This window comes from Triticum urartu, chromosome 4 (genome assembly GCF_003073215.2).
Source record: "Triticum urartu cultivar G1812 chromosome 4, Tu2.1, whole genome shotgun sequence".
NCBI lineage: Eukaryota > Viridiplantae > Streptophyta > Magnoliopsida > Poales > Poaceae > Triticum > Triticum urartu.
Window position 1 is genome coordinate 5,496,256 of NC_053025.1, and position 21,072 is coordinate 5,517,327.

At 50.2% G+C, this 21,072-nt stretch overlaps 1 protein-coding gene across 6 annotated transcripts; it reads right to left on the reverse strand.

Annotated features, from left to right (window-relative positions):
• Nucleotides 1–11,138: 11,138 nt before the first annotated feature.
• LOC125550169 (GDSL esterase/lipase At5g03610-like) lies at nucleotides 11,139–19,374 on the reverse strand. 6 transcript variants are annotated; one of them, XM_048713096.1, is made up of 5 exons: nucleotides 19,222–19,374; nucleotides 18,524–18,811; nucleotides 13,119–13,251; nucleotides 12,258–12,361; nucleotides 11,139–11,428 (listed from the first exon to the last, which is right to left on the reverse strand). In XM_048713096.1, exons 1-3 carry the CDS (start codon nucleotides 19,274–19,276, stop codon nucleotides 13,166–13,168), a joined length of 429 nt encoding a protein of 142 aa, XP_048569053.1. In that variant the 5' UTR covers nucleotides 19,277–19,374; the 3' UTR covers nucleotides 11,139–11,428; nucleotides 12,258–12,361; nucleotides 13,119–13,165. The 6 variants fall into 6 exon arrangements, 5 of the variants coding, with proteins under 5 accessions (XP_048569053.1, XP_048569056.1, XP_048569055.1 ...); XM_048713099.1 differs by adding an exon at nucleotides 13,756–13,823 and having other exon boundaries at nucleotides 12,258–13,251; XR_007301544.1 differs by lacking the exons at nucleotides 18,524–18,811; nucleotides 19,222–19,374 and adding exons at nucleotides 13,756–13,823; nucleotides 13,947–15,097 and having other exon boundaries at nucleotides 12,258–13,251.
• Between the last annotated feature and the right edge of the window lie 1,698 nt (nucleotides 19,375–21,072).

The window sequence follows — 21,072 nt, forward strand, 5'->3', positions numbered from 1 at the left end:
GCAGTGGAATGAGTACTCAAAAGTAAACATAACAGAATACAAGCATAGGCATCATGATGAAATGAAGACAGGCACAGAGTACAGGAAGCGTAATCACAGGATAACACAGGATGAAGACAAACAGACTGAAGAAATTGAACTGAGGAAATTGAGAAAGTCTTCAGTCAAAGCCTTCAAACACAGATATGAACAGAAACACAACACAGTTATGAGGAAATGAAAGAGTTAAGGAAATAGAACCAGTAAGCTTGGTGAAGACAATGATTTGGTAGACCAGTTCCAACTACTGTCTCAGTTGTACGTCTGGTTGGAGCGGCTGAGTATTTAAACTCGAGGACACACAGTCCCGGACACCCAGTCAAGGACACTTAGTCCAAGACACCCAGCCCTCACCGTATTCTCCTTGAACTAAGGTCAAACAGACCTCGTCCAATCACTCGTGGTAAGTCATCAGGCGACTTCCAAACCTTCACAAACTCGGTCACTCGGCGATCCACAATTCCTCTTGGATGCTCTAGACCATGACGTCTAACCGTCTGAAAGAAGCACAGTCTTCAAAGGTAACAAGCGTCTGATCCACTCAGGATCAATCTCTTCAGTGATGCTCAATCACTTGGGGTTTGTAGGTGTTTGGGTTTTTGGTTTTTCCTCACTTGATGATTTTCGCTCAAAGTCCTCAGAGGATGGGTTGCTCTCAAATGACAAGTGGCAGTTTCTCTCGGAGCAGCCAACCAGCTAGTGGTTGTAGTGGGCTGCTATTTATAGCCTAGGGAACAGCCCGACATGATAAGACATAAATGCCCTTCAATGATATGACCGTTAGGTGGATAGATATTTTGGGACAGCTGGCGCATAGCACAGCAATGGTCGGAATTTTGAGTAGCAAAATCCTCAGGGCTATCATGTTCCTCACTGTGTAGGCAATCCGCACTGGCGAATTCCTAACTCCTCAGTCAGGACAAATTCCTCAGAGACCAGAAGAACTTCGTCTCTATCACTGAAGAAATTGACTTTCCAATGGCTTCACTCGAAGGGATTGGTAGGTGTAGGATTTTGAGTTGAGCATCACATGGAAATTTTTCCTTAGTATTTCCTCGACCCCCTTTAACAGTACGGTGTTTCCTATGACTCAAGAAAGAGAAAAACAAAACTATGAAAATGAAGGTCTTCAAGCTTCATATTCCTCGCATGAATATCAAGTCTTCACGGACACACCAGTTTCTTCACTTTCAAAGTATTCATGAAAGTCTTCAGAAATACCAAAATCTTCAGTCGAAGATATTCATTTTTAGGGGTCGACTTTTCCTGTAAATATCAAACTCCCTGTCGGTGTCAAAACCGGCGGATCTCGGGTAGGGGGTCCCGAACTGTGCGTCTAGGCCGGATGGTAACAGGAGGCAAGGGACACGAAGTTTTACCCAAGTTCGGGCCCTCTCGATGGAGGTAAAACCCTATGTCCTGCTTGATTAATATTGATGATATGGGTAGTACAAGAGTAGATCTACCACGAGATCAGAGAGGCTAAACCCTAGAAGCTAGCCTATGGTATGATTGTTGATGTGTATGTTGTCCTACGGACTAAAACCCCATGGTTTATATAGACACCGGAGAGGGTTAGGGTTACATAGAGTCGGTTACAATGGTAGGAGATCTGAACATCCGTATCGCCAAGCTTGCCTTCCACGCCAAGGAAAGTCCCTTCCGGACACGGGACGGAGTCTTCAATCTTGCATCTTCATAGTCCAGGAGTCCGACTGAAGGTATAGTTCGGCTATCCGAACACCCCCTAATCCAGGACTCCCTCAGTAGCCCCTGAACCAGGCTTCAATGACGACGAGTCCGGCGCGCAGTTTGTCTTCGGCATTGCAAGGCGGGTTCCTCCTCCAAATACTTCATAGAAGATTTTGAACACAAAGATAGTGTCCGGCTCTGCAAAATAAGTTTCCACATATTGCCATAGAGAGAATAATATTTACACAAATCTAATCTGCTGGCGTATTCCGTAGTGCGACACACCACGGCCAAGCTTTTATCCGAGTTGTTTCATTATCCCACCTCAGCGCGTTATGCGAGGCCGTTTCCTTGGCACGTCTTGTCAAAGTAGAGATCATGTCCCCTTATTCCGGGATTCTTATCAATACGGGCGTGGGTAACCCAACCGCGCCTTTGATTACGGCGCTTGGAGATAAGCGAGTTTTACCAGGCTGGTGGGGACATGTAGTTGCGTCCAGCCATATAAGGGGATAAGGATCCACCTTTTCACCCACGCCTTCTTCCTCCTTTGTCTATCCATTCTTGCGCACTCGAGCTCCAGCGCCCAAGTCCGCACTACCACCTCAACCTTCTCCAGTCATGTCCGGAGCGGGAGGCAAGTGGATGGTCTCCTCCGTCACGGAGGGACACATCAAAAAGCTGAGGAAGGCCGGATATCTGGCTAGCGACATCGCACACCGGCTTCCCAAAAAGGGGCAGCTCATCCCCACACCTAGGCCCCATGAGAGGGTGGTATTCCTCCCCCATTTCTTCCGCAGACTGGGCTTCCCTCTGCATCCATTTGTCCGAGGGCTCATGTTCTACTATGGCCTGGATTTCCATGATCTGGCCCCGAACTTCGTCCTCAACATCTCGGCATTTATCGTCGTGTGCGAGGCGTTCCTCCGCATCCGCCCCATTTCGGCCTATGGCTTAAGACTTTCAACGTCAAGCCAAAGGTGGTGCGCGGCAGCCAGGCGGAGTGCGGCGGTGCCATGGTTGGCAAGATGGCCAACGTCCTGTAGCTCGAGGGCTCCTTTGTGGAGACCCTGAAGGGGTGGCAATCATGGTGGTTTTACGTCACCGAGCCGCGCGACGCTAAATGGGTCGCACCCCCTGAGTTTCGATCCGGCCCCCCTACGCGGCTCACCTCCTGGAAGGAGACAGGCCTGTCTTGGGGTAAAAAAGGAGAGCTGATCGGACTCCAAACATGCATCCAAACCCTGGTGGACAAGAAGCTCAAGCTTGTCAACGTAGTCCAGGTTATGCTCATCCGCCTGATCCTCCCGTGCCAACAACGGGCCTTCAACCTATGGGAGTTCGACCCGGCGCAGCATCAAACTCTAAACAGGCTCTTCGACACGATGTACGAAGATGCCTGGAGGATGCTTTTCAAAGGCGCCGAGGCTCCCGCATCCGCTACCGAGGATCGCGGATTCAGTACTCAGCATCACGCTCATGCAATAAGCTGTTTTTGTCCTTTTACAGGGTATTAGTTTCTCATAGTTTGACTCTATGTGGGATCTAAGTTCCCTTATCTTTGATAGGATTGGGAGGTGACGTCCGGACAGATCAACTGTCCGGCTCCTTTGCCCGAAGGCCTAGTGGACGCTCGCTTGGCGAAGCTGCTGGTTCCGGCGCCCTATGTGGTGCCGGAGAAGAAGGCCACGAAAAGGGCCACGGGGACTCGAAAGAGTGACCGGTGCCAGGAGGTGTCGGATTCGTCATCCGACGGTTCCGAAGCGCCTTCCTCTCATGAAGACGAGGAGGAAGAAGAAGAGACCTCTCCCCTTCCAGCGGGAGGAGAGAAGAAAAGGAAGGCTGCCCTCTCGGAGGAGGCCGGAGGGTCCAAGAAGGGGAAAACCCTTCCTCCGGACTACTCCAACGACGCCGACGACGGCGAAGAGGAGTGGAAGCCCAAGGCCAAGCCCCTGGAAAAATCGTAAGTATCCGGATATTGGAGTAATTCATAGTATTCGTTTATTGCATAGCTTTCCCTTATGTCGAATATGCTTAAGCAGCCCACCCAAAGACCGGCTCGACACGTCGTCGAGCGGCTCACTGGACTCGTCGGATGTGAACTCGCTTCCGACGGCTTCCTCCCCCCGCCCTATGGACGACACCGAGGTGTTGTCCCAACAGGTTCCAAGCAGGGAGGAGGTGGTCTCGGAGGCGCCGCAAGGCGACCTCCTGGACTCCAGGAGTAAAGGGGATGAAACCCCCCAGGGCTCCAAGTCCGGCTCTAGGCCGGACACCGCTCCGGAACCTTCAAGGGTTCCGGAGTCCGGCGGGGGACCTCCTTCCAAGAGGAGCAAGTCCACCGTGCCGGCAACCCCCGTCCACCCGGAGGCGCCGGATAATATGTTGGAGGCGCTCCAAGGCGCCTCCATCGACGAGGAGCACCGCGCTATTATGAGTGCGGTGGTCCAGAAGGTTCAGTCCGCCAAGAGCGGACTGACTGAAGCTTGTACTAGCCTTTTGACAGGCTTTGAGGTAAGTAAATAATGTGTAAATAATATTACCGCATAGACAGTAGCCCCTGATGCTCTGTTGGGCGCTCGGGAAGAAAAGCCGAGTAGAGGATCAAAAAATTCACAGGAGTCTAACAAAAGGAGTCAATATGCATGTGCAGGCTTCTCTGCTGGCGTCCGTCGTACTCACTGCGGAAGTGGACACGCTGAAGCAGAGCCTCGAGAAGTCCGAGCAAGAGCTCGGGCGTGCCAAGAAGCAGCTCGAGGAGAAGGGAGGTAAGAAATACCTTGTTTGAATATGTATATAAAAAGGTGCAATTGCAAGAAATGACAGAATTAACATGGCTATTATAGGGGCCACATCTGAGGTGGCGACCCTTAAGCAAGCGCTGCTCGAGGCCGAGAAGAGTGCGGCCGCGGAGCGCACCGAGCAGGAGAGGTATGAGGCCGAGGTTGGCAAGGTGCGGCAAGAGCTCCAGGTTCTCATGAAGAAACATGAGAGTTTGGAGCTTGACTCGAAGACGCGAGCGTCCGAGCTCGCGGCGGATATTGAAAATGCCAAGTCTGCCAAGGCCGAATCCCAGAAGACCCTCCAGGAGTAGGATGAGGTGAAGAAAATAGCGGTGGGTAAGGCATTATTTATGCAAAGTAAACACATAAACGTCAGTTACTTGATACTTACCCGAATCCGGAGCTCTCCAGGGGCATTTGCAGATCTTCCTCGGAGTGTATCCGATGCCGCCGCATTCTATCGAGCCGAGGAGGGCAGCTCGACGGAGAAGGTGTTCTTGTCTCAGTATGCTGAGGCTGGACACCCCGTGCCCCTGAGCGACCAGCTGAAGCAACTGGTCGAGCTCCACAAGGCAGCCGAACAGGCCATGAAGGGCCTCCTAGTTCGGCTATGGCCTGGAGAGGCTCTGCCTGGGAGCTATTTCGGGCTGGTGCGGCGGCTGGTGAAGGCATGTCCAAGGCTCGAAGTCATCAAGCGCTCCGTCTGTATTGAAGGTGCCCGTAGGGCCTTTGCCCGTGCTAAGGTGCACTGGGGCAGGTTGGATGCGGAGAAGCTTGTGAAGGACGGGCCACCAGCGGGGAAAGAGCATCGCAAGCCCGAAAATTACTATAAGGATGTTCTGAAGGGTGCCCGCCTTGTGGCTGATGAATGTACTAGGGATGTAATTTTTGAGTAAAACTTGCTCGTTTTTGTCCTGCGCGCTGAAAACTTGTTCAAATGCGCTGAGAAATGCTGCTTGAATTTAAAATATTACCTTCTGTGCGGCTGTGTATCAATACTGAGAGATGGCGAGTCGTCGGCTTCTGCCCCCTTGCCACTAGTGTTGGGGTGTTCGGGGATAAATCTGAGCGCTCTTTTTCCCATGTTTGGGTCCTTCGAGGGAGGCGCTCAGCCCGACGAACAAGGCAATCGGACTATAATGCGTGAACACTCTCACTTAGCCATAGAATTCTATAATTTTAAATTTCAGCGAAGCCCCTAGTATTCGGAAGACCGAGTTCGGGGCGCTATCCACGCCTTGGCCGGACAGAGCCGACTCGTCGCCCTAAGCGGCATAAGTCTTTAGGGACTCGAAAAAACCTCTCGAACAGCGACCAGCTCTCGCTTCATCATGACAGTCAGTTTTAGCTTTCTCCACTGAGGTGCTCGGCCCAGCTCAACTGGGGCACAATCGCAGTGGTTCTCCTAGTGCTACCTTAGCCGATATAGCGGAACGTAAGGCACCAAAACATAGGAGCCGGGCAAACCCAACTATTGACCCAAGACATGATTCGGAGCCGATGCATATAATGCTATAAGTTCGGGGTGCCGCACTTGTGGAAGTGTTCGGACTTCTCACACCATACTGAGGGGTGCTAAAAGCCCCTGGCGTATTTTGGCCGTACCAAGTTGTACGGGTGCAACATGTCGTTAAGGAACATTTATTTATAAAAAGATAGTGCAAAAATAGAAAAAAGCTATGCATTTTTTATTAGAAATAGCTGTGATCAAAGTAGAACGATACAAGTAATGCGATAAACGAAAAGTTGGACTATTTAACATGTCTCCTCCAGGGGCAAGTTGCGGAATAGTATGCAAAACAGGTATACTGCTCGTGATAGAGACCACCTGGGATTTCCGTAATGCGGCATGGCTTGTCTGCTTCCCTGGTTCTTGCATCGTTTGTGCAGCAATTGAACTATCGAACAGGCCTTCCGAAAAGTAGAGTCCTGGAAGTAAGAGAAAAGTAAAAAATCGGCAGCCCTTGGTGCCGTTTAAGCCGTGTTTTGGGCGTGCCGTGATGGTGCCCCTCCCCCTATGCCCATGGTATTTCTAGAGCGTAATTATGTACGCGAAGTACTGGCGTCGCCTTTTTGCTAGGGTTGGGGTTGGGGCCGCATTGCTACGCATGCTCGGAACGTGCCAGGCGGTCTTGTTGTAGGTTACTCCGGGCGCGCTTGACGGTGTTCGGACGTTTAATGGCCGGACTGGAGAACTGCCTGGAGAGGCTGCTTTGTACTTCCGCTGCAAGGGCCGCCGTGTGCTCCTCCGTTCGAAGGGAGCGTTCGGTGTTTCCATTGACCGTAATTACTCCACGAGGGCCTGGCATCTTGAGCTTAAGGTATGCGTAGTGCAGTACCGCATTGAATTTGGTGAATGTGGTTCGTCCGAGCAGTGCATGATAGCCACTGCGGAATGGGACTATGTCGAAGACCAATTCCTCGCTTCAGAAATTATCCGGGGATCCGAAGACCACTTCAAGTGTGACTGAGCCTGTACAGTTGGCCTCTACACCTGGTATTACGCCTCTAAAGGTCATTTTGGTGGGCTTAATCCTCGAGGGATCGATGCCCATTTTTCGCACTGTATCCGGGTAAAGCAGGTTTAGGCTGCTGCCGCCGTCCATGAGGACTCTAGTGAGATGAAATCCGTCAATAATTGGGTCTAGAACCAATGCGGCAAATCCGCCATGACGGATGCTAGTGGGATGGTCTCTTCGATCAAAGGTGATCGGGCAGGAGGACCATGGGTTGAACTTTGGGGCGACTGGCTCTACCGCGTATACGTCCCTTAACGCGCGCTTCCGCTCCCTTTTTGGGACGTGGGTGGCGTATATCATGTTCACCGTCCGCACTTGTGGGGGGAAACCCTTCTGTCCATTGTTGTTCGGCGGCCGGGGCTCCTCGTCGTCATCACTATGCAGCCCCTTGTCTTCATTGTCGGCGCTTAACTTGCCTTGCCTGCTTGAACACCCAACAATCCCTGTTGGTGTGATTGGCCGGCTTTTCGGGGGTGCCATGTATTTGGCACAAGCGGTCGAGTATTCGGTCCAAGCTGGACGGGCCCCTAGGATTCCTTTTGAATGGCTTTTTCCGCTGACCGGATTTAGAGCCTCTGAATCCGGCATTAACTGTCGTATCCTCAGCATTGTCGCCGTTAATGCGGCGCTTCTGCTTGTTGCGACGCGACCTGCCACTAATGTCCCTGGTGTCCGAACTTACCAGGGTTCTTGGTCATATTGTTGCTACGAGCAAGCCAGCTGTCTTCTCCCGCAAAAGCGGGTCATGAGTGTCGTGAGTGCTGCCATAGATTTCGGCTTTTCCTGTCCAAGGTGCCGGGCCAGCCACTCGTCACGGATATTGTGCTTGAAGGCTGCTAGGGCCTCAGCGTCCGGACAGTCGACTATTTGATTTTTCTTTGTTAGGAACCGTGTCCAGAATTGCCTGGCCGATTCCTCTGGCTGCTGGATTACGTGACTTAGGTCATCGGCGTCTGGGGGTCGCACATAAGTGCCCTGGAAATTGTCGAGGAATGCGGCTTCCGGGTCCTCCCAACAACTGATTCACCCTATTGGCAAGCTAGTGAGCCAATGCCGAGCTGGTCCTTTAAGCTTGAGTGGGAGGTATTTGATGGCGTGAAAATTGTCGCCGTGGGCCATGTGGATATGAAGGAGATTATCCTCGATCCATACCGCAGGGTCTGTTGTGCCATAATATGATTTGATTTTTACGGGTTTGAAACCCTCGGGGATTTGATGATCCATTATTTCGTCTGTAAAGCACAGTGGGTGTGCGGCGCCTCTGTACTGGGCGATATCATGACGTAGCTCCAATGAGTTTTGTCTACTGTGTTCGGCCCTGCCGAATTTGTGGCCGGCGTGACGGTTACCGTCTCGAGCCGTGGGGTGCCCACGCGATCCGTAGATCGATCATGTTTGCCTTGCCTTGTCCTCCAACATGTCTCGTAAGTCCGGCGCATATTCCCGTGCCTTGGTACGGGGTGCGGCTTGAGTGGAGGGCCGGGAGGCCTCTCTGTCGTGGCCATGAGGTGGCCGTTTGGCCCCATCAAGTGCTTCCTCCTCTAATTGGGGTAACAACCTGCGCTTTCGGTAACTCTTGGAGGGGCGTTCGAGTTTATGCTCTTCGGCCGCAAGGACTTCGGTCCATCTGTCAACCAGCAAATCTTGATCAGCTCGGAGCTGTTGCTGTTTTTTCTTGAGGCTTCTTGCCGTGGCTATAAGCGTGCGTTGGAAACACTTTTGCTCAACGGGATCCTCTGGAACGATGAATTCGTCGTCGTCGAGGCTTGCCTCGTCTTCGAAGGGAGGCATATAATTATTGTCCTCGACCTCTTTGTCTGCTGCTCTCTCATGAGGGCTGGTTTCTCCATCCTCCTGTGCTAAACCTTGCTGGAGGGGGTTTTCTTCGGCACTCTCTGGAGTATTATTACCTCCCGTGCTGGAATCACCATTTTTGTGTTGGCGGGATTTTGAGCGGCGCCGCTGACGCCGGCGCTTGGGCTGTTTCTTGGAGGGGTCATCCTCCGCTGTTCTGTCGCCCTCTCCCTCTTTTGGGGTGTCCACCATGTATATGTCATATGACGAGGTGGCTTTCCAGGGCCTGGTAGGCGCTGGTTCTTTATCATCTCCTTCATCGGCGTCCATATCATCGATGTCTTCGGAGTCGAAGTCGAGCATGTCGGTTAAGTCATCGACAGTGGCTACAAAGTGGGTGGTGGGTGGGTTTTGAATTTCTTCATCATCCGTACCCCAACCTTGCTGACCGTAGTCCGGCCAGGGCTCTCCTGATAAAGAGAGAGACTTCAGTGACTTCAGGATATCGCCAAAAGGCGAGTGCTGAAAGACGTCCGCGGCCGTGAACTCCATGATCGGCGCCCAATCGGATTCGATCGGCAGGGGCGCGAAGGGCTCGGAGTCCGGAGAAGAATCCGGCTCCGTGGAGTCACGAGTCTCGCAGAGTACGGGGCTGGTGTTCGGCTCAACCGCAGTTGGGATCACAGCCCCCGAGGTGGTGTCCAACCGCCCATCCTCGATCGGCGCGGTTGGCTCCGAACTAAGGGTCGGAGCCGATGCGGGTGCAGCCTCCAGGGCACTGTTCGGCGGCAGAGATAGATCATGCTCGTCGTGATAGTGCGGCGCGCTCGGCGGTGGTTCGAGTCCGTCGAAGATCAAGTCCCCGCGGATGTCAGCCGTGTAGTTTAAATTTCCGAATCTGACCTGACGGCCAGGGGCGTAGCTTTCGATCTGCTCTAGATGGCCAAGTGAATTGGCCCGCAGTGCGAAGCCGCCAAAGACGAAGATCTGTCTGGGGAGGAAGGTCTCACCCTGGACTGCATCGCCATTGATGATCGTAGGAGCCATCGGGCCTGACGGCGACGGCACAGAGGAACTCTCAATGAAATCACCAATGTCGGTGTCAAAACCGGCGGATCTCGGGTACGGGGTCCCGAACTGTGCGTCTAGGCCAGATGGTAACAGGAGGCAAGGGACACGAAGTTTTACCCAGGTTCGGGCCCTCTCGATGGAGGTAAAACCCTACGTCCTGCTTGATTAATATTGATGATATGGGTAGTACAAGAGTAGATCTACCACGAGATCAGAGAGGCTAAACCCTAGAAGCTAGCCTATGGTATGATTGTTGATGTGTATGTTGTCCTACGGACTAAAAACCCCTGGTTTATATAGACACCGGAGAGGGTTAGGGTTACATAGAGTCGATCACAATGGTAGGAGATCTGAACATCCGTATCGCCAAGCTTGCCTTCCACGCCAAGGAAAGTCCCTTCCGGACATGGGACCGAGTCTTCAATCTTGCATCTTCATAGTCCAGGAGTCCGGCTGAAGGTATAGTTCGGCTATCAGAACACCCCCTAATCCAGGACTCCCTCACTCCCCATAGACTTATAGACCTGTGTACACTCACAAACGCATTAGTCCCTTAACCTATAAGTCTTCAATACACCAAAATCACTAAGGGGCACTAGATGCACTTACATTGTTGCATGTTCCATTTGAGGAGTTCTTTCAGTTTTTCAATCAATTGGCCCTCGATAAAGCAACGGTCACCTGCTACTGTCTGTAAGTAGTACTACTTCTATCATTAAGTCTCTCTATATAGCTCAACTCTTTCATTGCATGTATTTATAATTATCCTCACTATATTATGCAGATTGAAAATCGTCAAATTGAAGAAAAGACAAATCGGTGCACTACAAGAAACCTGTTAATACGTGACGGTTCTAATCCGTCACGGGCTAGGAAAAATCCGTCATTGGTGCCCATCCTTGACGGATTTGAAATCCGTCATGTATATCGCGTCATAATTTGACATGGTGCTGTCCATGACGGTTTTTGACCGTCAAGGATCTACCCCAGGCCCGCCCAAGGCCCAAACCATTGTGACGGAACAGACCGTCATGGACTAACGCCATGTAGAGTTTTCAATTAACCAACTAGAATGACGTGGCTGCCTACGTGGACACTATTTTTCGTCACAGAAATCGTCATGGATATCCTACATGGGGTAGCCCATTAGTTCGACCCGTTAGCCTATTTCATTCAGCCCAAATTTCAACAATTACATTTTAAAGCATGATGCGTTATGAATCATAATGATAATACAAGGTATTTCCAAAGTGCCTCACGTGCACATATGAATCAATATATGCAGTCATCTGCAAGCATCTATAACATAGCAATTTACAAATTCCTCCACAAAATGATAATTTACAACATAGATTAATAAAATATATCACTTAGCAAAGTTAGAAAACAGTACAATCCAGTTCACACAAACAGAACATCTAAACTATTGAAGTTGTTATTCAAGTTCTTGCCATCGGCCCTCCTGATGGAAACTATCATGTCGTGCGAATTTTGATAGGCAGCACCAAGTAGCCTGGTACGCAATCATACCTAGCATATTTCAAAGACCATTAGATATTTGTAGATATGCATAGATTGTAAAATAAGAGAATTGTAACAAAGTAAAAATGAATAACTCATGCTCTCCAAAATTCTTAAATCTTGCAGTGCTACAAACGAAAATAACATAGTATCCACTACATATATAAGTTTCATGTAGATCCATAGTAAAAAAATTTAAATTTTACGTACTTGTGAATATCATCCAAACAAGAAAAAGGAAAAAAAAACGGTCTAACAAAGGGGACAATACATACAACAGTGCACAAGATTCGTTCAATTATCATATGTCCAGTGATCCTTGATGATAAGTTATTAAGACAAAAGAAGGGATAGTTATGTGTTAAGAAAACAAGATCTACATACTTCTATAGTTGTGTCCAGTAATACATTATTTTTCCAGCCCTGTAAGTAGGCATGAATGGTTGAGGCGGAGGCGGTCATCGGGGGCTGGCGGTCAGGTGCTTACACTAGTAAAAAACAATTGCTTGACAAGTAAACTTCAAATGCCATGCAAAATAACTATAAGCTGTGGCCACTAATAAATCTATAAAACTAAGTGGCAAATGGTTCTCTGAAGAGATACTGATACTATCAGTTATTGCTCTTAACAACATGCATGCTGGGGTTACTTTTAATTCAAGTGCATGAGAAGTTCACCACAAGATCCAAGGGGCACAAACAAATTAGTAGAAAATCACACCATGGTGAAAAATGCCTAACTCAGAAATAGATCAAATAAATAGGTGCAGTTCAGTAGCAATGGAGCTAGGGAATGGAAATACTAGAGAAATCATAGGAGTGGCAGTAGAGAACCAACCCCTGGTTGATCACGGAGCAGCTCCACCAACAGTTATCGCGTCCGCCCTCTCGAGCTCTATTGTGCGCCATGCAGCGGCACGGCTGCTACAACACCACCTAGACCTACATCCAAAAAAAACAGATATCATAATCAGCGAGATTACAGTGTTAATTGATCGTAAAAAAGGGAAAACATCAGGGAAAAGATTTAGGATCAGACAGTAGACATCAACCCTTCTCGGCAAAACTATTGCGGAGGGCAACCTGGCTTGGACGCAGGGAGCACACGAGTTGAAGAAGAAATGTGTGTCACTGTGTTGGCAAGTGCTAGCTTGGTGTGTGCCTCCAGGTTGAGGGAGAGTGAACTAACATGGCATTGGTTCTAGTATTAGTAGGCGCACAACTAATGGTAGCAGTACTACATTTGCTTAGTACACAAATGAACAGGTTTAAACCTCTGTATTATAACTGCAGTACTGCCACACTGTACCGATGTATTTTTCTTCTTAGATTCAGATTAAACTTAATTCTGGTTATATATATTCACCAAGCTGCAGTTGACAATATGGACAGAAGTGTATGGAGAAAACTCTAAACTGAACATGTCACCATATTAATACAGGAACAGAAATCATGTCTCCTATTTGATGAAATTATTCACCACTTGATTACATTGATTCATACTGAATTATATTTTAATAGAAAACTCTAAATAGAACATGTCACCATATTAATACAGTATAACAAAAATCATGTCTCCTATTTGATGAAATTATTCACCACTTGATTACATTGATTCATACTGAATTATATTTTGATAGAAAACTAAACTGAATGCATATAGAACACTTAATTATATTGATTTAGAGAACAAATATACATGAAACTGTCAGAAAAATCTAAACTGAATTAGATATTTGTAGAAAATTAAACAAAAGTTGATCTTGATAGAAGTCCACATAGCACAGTGCAGCCGGTTGACGAACATGTGCCTTCTGTCTCTACTGGGTACCCTGCAGTGTAAAGATACACAGAAAATTCAGTGTCAAAGATACAGAGAGGAAACCCGCAAACACAACTCATGGTCAACTGCACGCACACACATCTCACTCGTATACACGTCCATAGCCAACCTTCCGAACATGGTAAGTACAGGGTAAATGTACACCCATCAAGCTAATGTTAAAGCAAGCAATTTTTTTTCGCCGAAGCTGAAAGGCCAAGATTAAATCTTAACAAAACCAAAACTGAAAAAGTACTGCTACTACTATATTGTCGGTGTCGATCAGGCTAGAGATGTACCATTTATATTTTCCAGAATGAAGAAATTAGTCTGATAGTTGGATGTGCAGTTTCATTTCATTATTACTAACACAAAATGCTGTCTCAACTGAACCCAATTAGAATTATGCCTTCCCAAATGTGTTTATTTCCTAACTGAATACTTACGGAACTGATTCAAATGCATACTAACTGAAATAAGAAGGACTAAGGTACAATGGGTTGCCGTGTATTACCTTCCCTTTCTTCATGATGTACTTGACCGGATGGCCCTCAAGCAAATTTCACAAACTTTGACACTCAACTACAATGGAAAAAATCACATAGGCAGAACATTCACATTCCCTTTAAATTCAAAATCTATTGAAATATGCACAGCCTAACGAGTGTTCAACATATTAGATTTCACTGAAAATTGAAAAGTTACCTTCAGTGGTGGCGGGAGGACAGCGATGCAAGCTCCGGCATTAGAGTAGTGCACTAACGCGAGTTCCAACAGTCGGGGAGGGAAGTTGAGGTCGAGCTGCTCTGCATCTGGAAGGGCAGCAGTGGGCCTTGTTGTGGCGCTATCACGGAGGAAGCAACAGATCGAGCTGCCCGACGGTCGGGGAGGACAACCACAGGTCGAGCTGCCCGACGGTCGGGGAGGACAACCACAGGTCGAGCTGCCCGACGGTCGGGGAGGACAACCACAGGTCGAGCTGCCCGACGGTGGTGGAGGAACACGCGGTGGCCAGAGATGAGCCGCCAGATCCGTTGAAGCCTCGCCGGCGCCGAAACCCTAGCCACGGGGAGGGCTTGCGGGCAAGCGCTGGTGGCGAGGGGAGGAAGGAGCAGAGTGAGGGGAAGAAGAGGGTGTGCCGCGCGCTGGCCATAGCCGTCGGAAGTCGCTCGAATTGGGGCGGCGGCGGCGAGGAGACGCGTGGGGGAGAGAAAGAGAGGGGCGAGAGAGAGTTGGCTGCGCCGCTACGGAGGATGAAGAGAGGAGGGGCCGAGGAGGTGGTTTTAGGGTTAGCTTTTTATACGGGGAGCTGGTTATGCGGGCTTGAGTGGGCTTGAGCGGGCCTGCGGGGTTCTACCAGGCCATCCATGACAGATTTCGAAGATGTCACCGGAAATCCGTCATGGATTAACAGATTTCTTGTAGTGGTGATATTGGGTTCATTAACACAAATCTCATAGATGCAACCAAAGTTAAATTTCATACCGCAGATACCGAGGCCAACTTGCTACGATCGTTGGTAATAAATGAAAATAAAGATATAATACTCTTTCCTTACAACTTCAAGTGAGTGTTACTGTCTTATGCATATTCGGTTTCCCTTATATATTAGTCAAGGTTATAGTAATGTAATTGATGAGTTATGCATGCGTGCGCAGGTTCCACTATATTCTCCTAGAGATTAAGCTTGAGAAGGGAGTTGTAACTGTTTTGAACTCTAAACGAAAAGATCCCCAGGAGTATGCGGACATGACTCAAATGCTCAAGAAGTAAGTTAAATCGATCATTATCCACCATATCAGCAACTTTGTTCATTTCTGATATCAAGTAATTGTTTTCTTTGTCTGGCAGGGTTTGGAGAAAATTCACCAAAAAAGCTCCGGGACTGCCGAAGAAGCTGGAATTTAGACACCCGAAAGTAAGTACTATAGTAACATGTTCCGTGCATCCCCTAGTGATTCAAGCGCTAGTTTCATCAATACCATTTGGCATTCTTGCTTATCAGTTTGATTGACCTCTATTTCTTGTAAAGTGGTTGTGGAAGGAATAAGGGAATGATTTCTGTGGATACTACGTTTGCGAGTCCATCCACCACACGACCTGTGAGCGGGGCTACTCTGACGAACAATATGAAGTGCGTAAATAACAATATTCACAATTTTATTTTATTACCATCATTTGTGTTGAGTTTCATTCATTCATATATATATATATATATATATTGACCCCCTTCTTCAAATTAGATGTTTCGGAAGCGGGATGAACTCCTAGCACCAGCTCGCATGCGAGCAAGTCAAGAGGAATTGGCGGTATTCTTTCTTGACCATGTGATCGCTGAAGACGGAGAATACTATGTGGACCATGCGTCTGTACGTTAGGAGATTATATTTGTAAGAGATAATTATTGTATATATGTAGCCGGTAGTGTCGGATAGATATACGAGAACTTGTTGTTCGACCAATCTCTCGGAGAAGGAGAGGTGGTCGATATCACTTCTCTCTGTATGCATATATGTTCATGACGATCTTTTGTTTCCTTTGTTTGTTTACTAGCTAGCTAGCGTGTCTAGTCCTCTCTATACGTATGTATAGTATGTAGCGTCGACCAAGCACGGACATAAGAGAGGACACTTCTCTCTATTAATTATAGCTAGCTAACACAATATATGAAACACCTAAATTAACCCCCAACCCCCCCCCCTTCAAAAAAAAACAAAAATCCCAGCCACAGAAATGCTGACGCGTGGTGCCTATTGGTCCCGGTTGGTGCCACCAACCGGGACCAAAGGCCCTCCTGCCTGGGCTCCGCGCACAGGCCACGTGGAGGTCCATCTGTCCCGGTTCTGGACTGAACCAGGACTAAAGGGACAGGGCATTAGTAACGACCCTTTAGTCCCGGTTCAGGAACCGGGACAAAAGACCCTTACGAACCGGGATAATAGGCCCGTTTTCTACTAGTGGCCGCTCTCCGGGCGAGCCGCGACCTCCTCGACGATCCCATGCCATTTGTTGCACGCCCCGTGGATATGACCCCAATGGTTCGCCATCGCCTTCGCCCCGCGCTGCATGTAGACGCCTTTAAAGCAGGGGTCGACGAGCTTGCATTCGTCGAACTCGGCCTTGATGCGGTCCCAGTACGTCTTCGTGCCGGTGGTCGGGTCAAGGCAGACGACTTTCCATGCTTCGGCGAGCATTCCTACTCCTTGGACACCCACTTGATGCGCGGCTCGCCAGACTTGGCCGCCCACTTCTTCTTCTTGCGCCTCCTCGCCGAAACAGTCCCCGGCTCCTCATCCTCCTCGTCGTCCTCCTCCTCGTCCTCCTCCTCCTACTCCTCCTACTCCTCATCGCCGTAGACGTAGCCAAGCTCGCCGTCCATGCCGCCGCTGAGATTCACCATGTCTTTCGGGGTGACGAACCCGGGAGACGCGGCGGCCGCGGTCGAGCCTGTCACGATGATGTCGTCCATGTCGGCCTCGGTCTCGTCGGTGTCACCGAGGTGCGAGAAGGGCAGCGCGCCACGGCGGAAAGGGGGCGTCAGGGAGGACGCGTAGGCGGGCGGCGAGTAGTTGTATGGAGGGTACTGCACGCCGGCGAAGGTAGGCGAGGGCGTGCGCTGGGCCGGGTGTCCATGGGGAAGGTGACGTTGGGGTTGAACCCACCGTGCGCGTCCCCGTCGGCGTAGCCCGCTGAGGACGTGCATCCCCATGGCTGCGGCGACGGAGAGCCGACACCTTGCTGGCACCAGGGCGCGTGATGGGCGTGGCTGTCGGGTGGATTCATCATCCCTGCGCGAGTCGCCTCGGCTTGGTCCGCCGAAGCCGCAACCGCACGCGCCGCGTTGTCACGGGCCTTCTTGACGATCGCCCTGTTCCGCCGGTCGGCAGTGACAGCCTCCCGTCGCTGAACTTCCACCCTCCACTCGGCATTTGACATGCCGGGTGGCTTGGACGGCGGCGCCCTCGGCTTCCTCTGCTTCGGCTGGGCGACGGAGGCGGTCGCGGTTGCCGCGGCCCGGGGGACAACGTATTTCTTCGGTGGCATGGCGGCCGGCCGGCTGGGAGGCGAGCGGGAGGGAGATTGGCGGGAGGAATGGAGAGAATGGGAGGGAAGTGAGGGAAAGGCGGGAAGAAACGGCATGAAGAGACGCTCGACTCGCCGATAGGGCGGACCAACGCGTCCTTTTCGCTTGTGCCGGCGCTCCAGGCGCCCCCCAGGGCACCGGGTTCGGCCTGAGTCCGCCGACACCAGTTTCGGTCCGAGCCGGCAAAAAACGGGCTTTTGAGGATGCGACTGGACCGTTTTTTCAGCGCCGGCGCGACAAAAACGTCTGGGAAAGACCTGTTGAGGACGCGGCTGGAGATGCTCTCAACTGGTTTGCAACAAAAACGTCGGTCAGATTATGAAAGCTCCTGCCGGCGCTTCAGAAAAGCTGCGTAGCACATCTGACCTGACTGGAGACCTCGCAACGCAAGAGCAGAGAGGAAATATATGCTAGTTTAATACCGTATGCATGTCATGGGTGAAGCCATGCGAGGCCGATCCTGACAAGACAAGGGTCGGTGAAATGCTAAACATGCACGAAGTTTTCTTTTTCTTTTTGAGAGGTAGTGCATGTGCATGTGCATGTGCATGTGCGCGCGCGGGGGCTGATGAAGTTATTAGTTCCATGTGCATGTGTATGGGACTATGGGTACAGAAGTAGAGATGCATGAAAAAGGAATGGCGGCATGTGAAACGGCCCGGCCGGCCGGCCGACCATTTTGCCGGCGACGTGCAACGCGTGCAGCTAGCGTACGGCCAAAATGGGTGATCATGTTGCACCCAACTGTGAAGACTGACATGTTACGTACCAAAATGAAACGAAGAACGGAAACTGCAAGATGGCCATGTCTAAACCCAACGAATCAGAAACGAGTAGTACTACGTCCACACAACGAATTGAGTTGAACACGAGCGAATTAATGAATGCACGAGCGAATTACTCATCCATCCATCGACAGCTTCAATTCGTCCAACTATCTATCTATTGAACGGACCTTCCCTTCCCCTCCCTTGGATGGATGATGATGACGACCCAACGACCAACTGCATACATGTGTTTACTCCTACCACTGCACCACACAGCTAGCACACCACCGCCGTCCGCCGTGCCACGTCTTCTCCGGCGAGCGTTGCTGGCGCGCGCGTGCACAGTACCGAGTGTTAATTAGCCCTGCCTCCTACTACTAGTAATTGACGGCGGAGACCAGCAAAGGAGGAGCTGAGTGTGGTGGGCTTACCGACGAAGTCGGTGAGGACGCGGCCGTTGGAGAAGCGGCCGGCGGGGCGGGGCGGGAAGGTGCGGCCGTAGGGGTCGTACCAGGCGTGGGTCAGCTCCCGCCCCAGGTTCCCCAGGTTGCCCGTGTCCGTGTACGAGTCGCCAAACACCCACAGCTGCTCCTTCACCTCATGCTTCCGGTGATGACGCCCACGGCTCCTCCCCTGCTGCTCGCTCACCCGCTCGCCGCCGGCGGAGCAGCCGGCCACCGCCGTGGCTGGAGATAGCATCACTACCACCATCGCAAGGCCTGAAGCTCATCAGATACAGAGGGCAATCAATGAGTGGATGGCAGAGAGGCAGAGAGCGAGAATTGAAGTGCGCTGGCGTGGTTAGCTGAGAAAGCAATAAATATAGGAGCGGTCTCCTTATTAGCCCGGTCGTAATGAAAGTATATAGATAGTATTATACACGCTAATTAAGTAATTTTGATAAGATGGTATAGGATTAAATGAAGAAAAAAATGATTAAGTATTATATTATGATACCGTATCATATTAAATGATGTGCTACTTTTTGTCACACATGATAATAAATATAGTTCTATATAATACCATGCATTACAGATGTAGTACCATACACTAATATCATATGCATGATACTAGTATATGATACTCCCCGTTACAAGCAGTTTTATAGCGACAAGATCGACTGGCTTACAGAGAAGTGCTCCGGCAGCGGCCGCCGATGGCGGGCAGCTCCGGCGGTGATCCATGGCCGCGCGGCGCGCCGTGGAGGTGTGGTATGTGGCCGGCCTCGACCGCTTCGTTCGCGCCTGTCTGTCTGATGCCCTGTGACTGTTAGTGATGGCGCGGTTTGTGGTGTGGGAGGGGAGGGATGGGCCGGCCGGGAAGCTTTATACCCGGCGTACGTACGCCATACATCTCCATGGCTGCGACTGGGAATGGATGGAGACACACCAGCAATCAGTGGACACCGCCATTATTCCTTCCTCGAAACCATAAATAATGTCAGCACCTCATGCCATGCGTGTAGTATATCTGAATTTCTCCATGCATGCGCTGCATGGTCAACACCTGTGCTCCTATACGCTATACGTATGCGACGACACGGTTTTCTTTAACTTGTATATACAATGTATACCTTTAAATATCCTTATTATTGTATATCTTCAAATACGACTATACGAGTAGTATTTTCTTTTATGCTGTATATACACACAAGCGAGACGGCTTTGTCCTATATTTGGCTCTATGTATACGTTTTCGTGTACGTACGTACTCAACCAAAATGACTCTGCCTGACCAGCTATGCTCAGGTCAGGTTGTATTAATCACGCTCGATCGCTGGGTCTGACCGGCCGATCTGGACGGCCAACCGCCACCGAAACGGCCGGCCCACACCGCCCACCGTCGCCGTCGTGCTACAGCCTACAGCGAGCCAGTCAGCCCCCCTCGTCAGCCACGGTTGGACGAGGAGCCCTACCACGTACACACAGGGCTAGCTCCGGCCTCCGGCCATGGACTGCATTAACTCCTCTCAACCGTCGTCTCTCTGCAGCCGCGTCAGTCGGGAAGAACCAGTGTCAATGAAAGTCATATCCTTATCTGGCAGATCGTCTTTACAACACCAGCAGCCGCCTCCTCCTCCAAAAAAGAAAGTTAGGGTTCATACCTCTCGCCGGCACTCTCTCAACTGTCTTCTCTCTGCAGCCGCGTTAGTCGGGAAGAACCAGTGTCAATGAAAGTCATATCCTTATCTGGTAGATCGTCTTTACAACGCCAGCAGCCGCCTCCTCCAAGAAAGAAAGTTAGGTTTCATACCTCTCGCCGGCGCCGGCGCAGGTCCGCTTCGTCTCGGGTGGCCCTAGGGTCATGGAGGTGCGTGGATCCCGGCAAGGGCCAGCGGAATGGCTCCGCTTTACTTTTTAGTCGTTTTTTCAATCTGGTTAGGGTTTGTGTCCTGCTTAAAAAGGCGAGACGGTGGCGGCTGCCTGAGGATGGAATAAAGGTATCTCCGCCTAGCCTCCGTTCCGGCAATGCATCTAGCATCGTTGGTGGGTGTGGAGGTGTGTTTCCAGCAGATCTATTGGTGGATTTGCTCGGATCTCGTCCTTGTTTGTCTATATTCGTGTGTCTTTGGTTTGGATCCTTCCGATCTACGTTATTTTTCATCGCCGGCGGTTGCTATTCTGGGGTGTTGGTCCTATTGGGCTTACCACGACGACTTTCCGACTATCTACTACAATAAGTTATGCCCGAGTCCGGCGGCGAAGGGGCGATGACGGCCGCGCGCCTTCGGCTCGCTTCAGTGCTTTAGTCGTCGCTAGGTGGTTTACGGATCTGGGTGTAATTTTTATTTCTGGTGTTCGTTGTACTGCCATAATTGAAGATGAATAGATTAAAAAGTTTTCCTAAAAAAAGGTTGTATCGATTCCAACAAGATCGACTGCATTCAACTCTACACTATGTGGTTTTTAGGAGCATCCTGATTTTACCCCATTTGTTTCAGTTTTAGGCAGCAAATTCTCTTAGGAAAAATCAGAAAACT

Excerpts from the sequence above, each read along its gene's own strand:
- LOC125550169 (XM_048713096.1), bottom strand. The coding sequence starts at position 19,276 with ATGGATCACCGCCGGAGCTGCCCGCCATCGGCGGCCGCTGCCGGAGCA. Across the intron at positions 18,812-19,221 it reads CGCTGCCGGAGCACTTCTCT|GCCTTGCGATGGTGGTAGTG; the intron begins GTAAGCCAGTCG and ends GATGAGCTTCAG. Across the intron at positions 13,252-18,523 it reads CGTCCTCACCGACTTCGTCG|GGTACCCAGTAGAGACAGAA; the intron begins GTAAGCCCACCA and ends TTTACACTGCAG.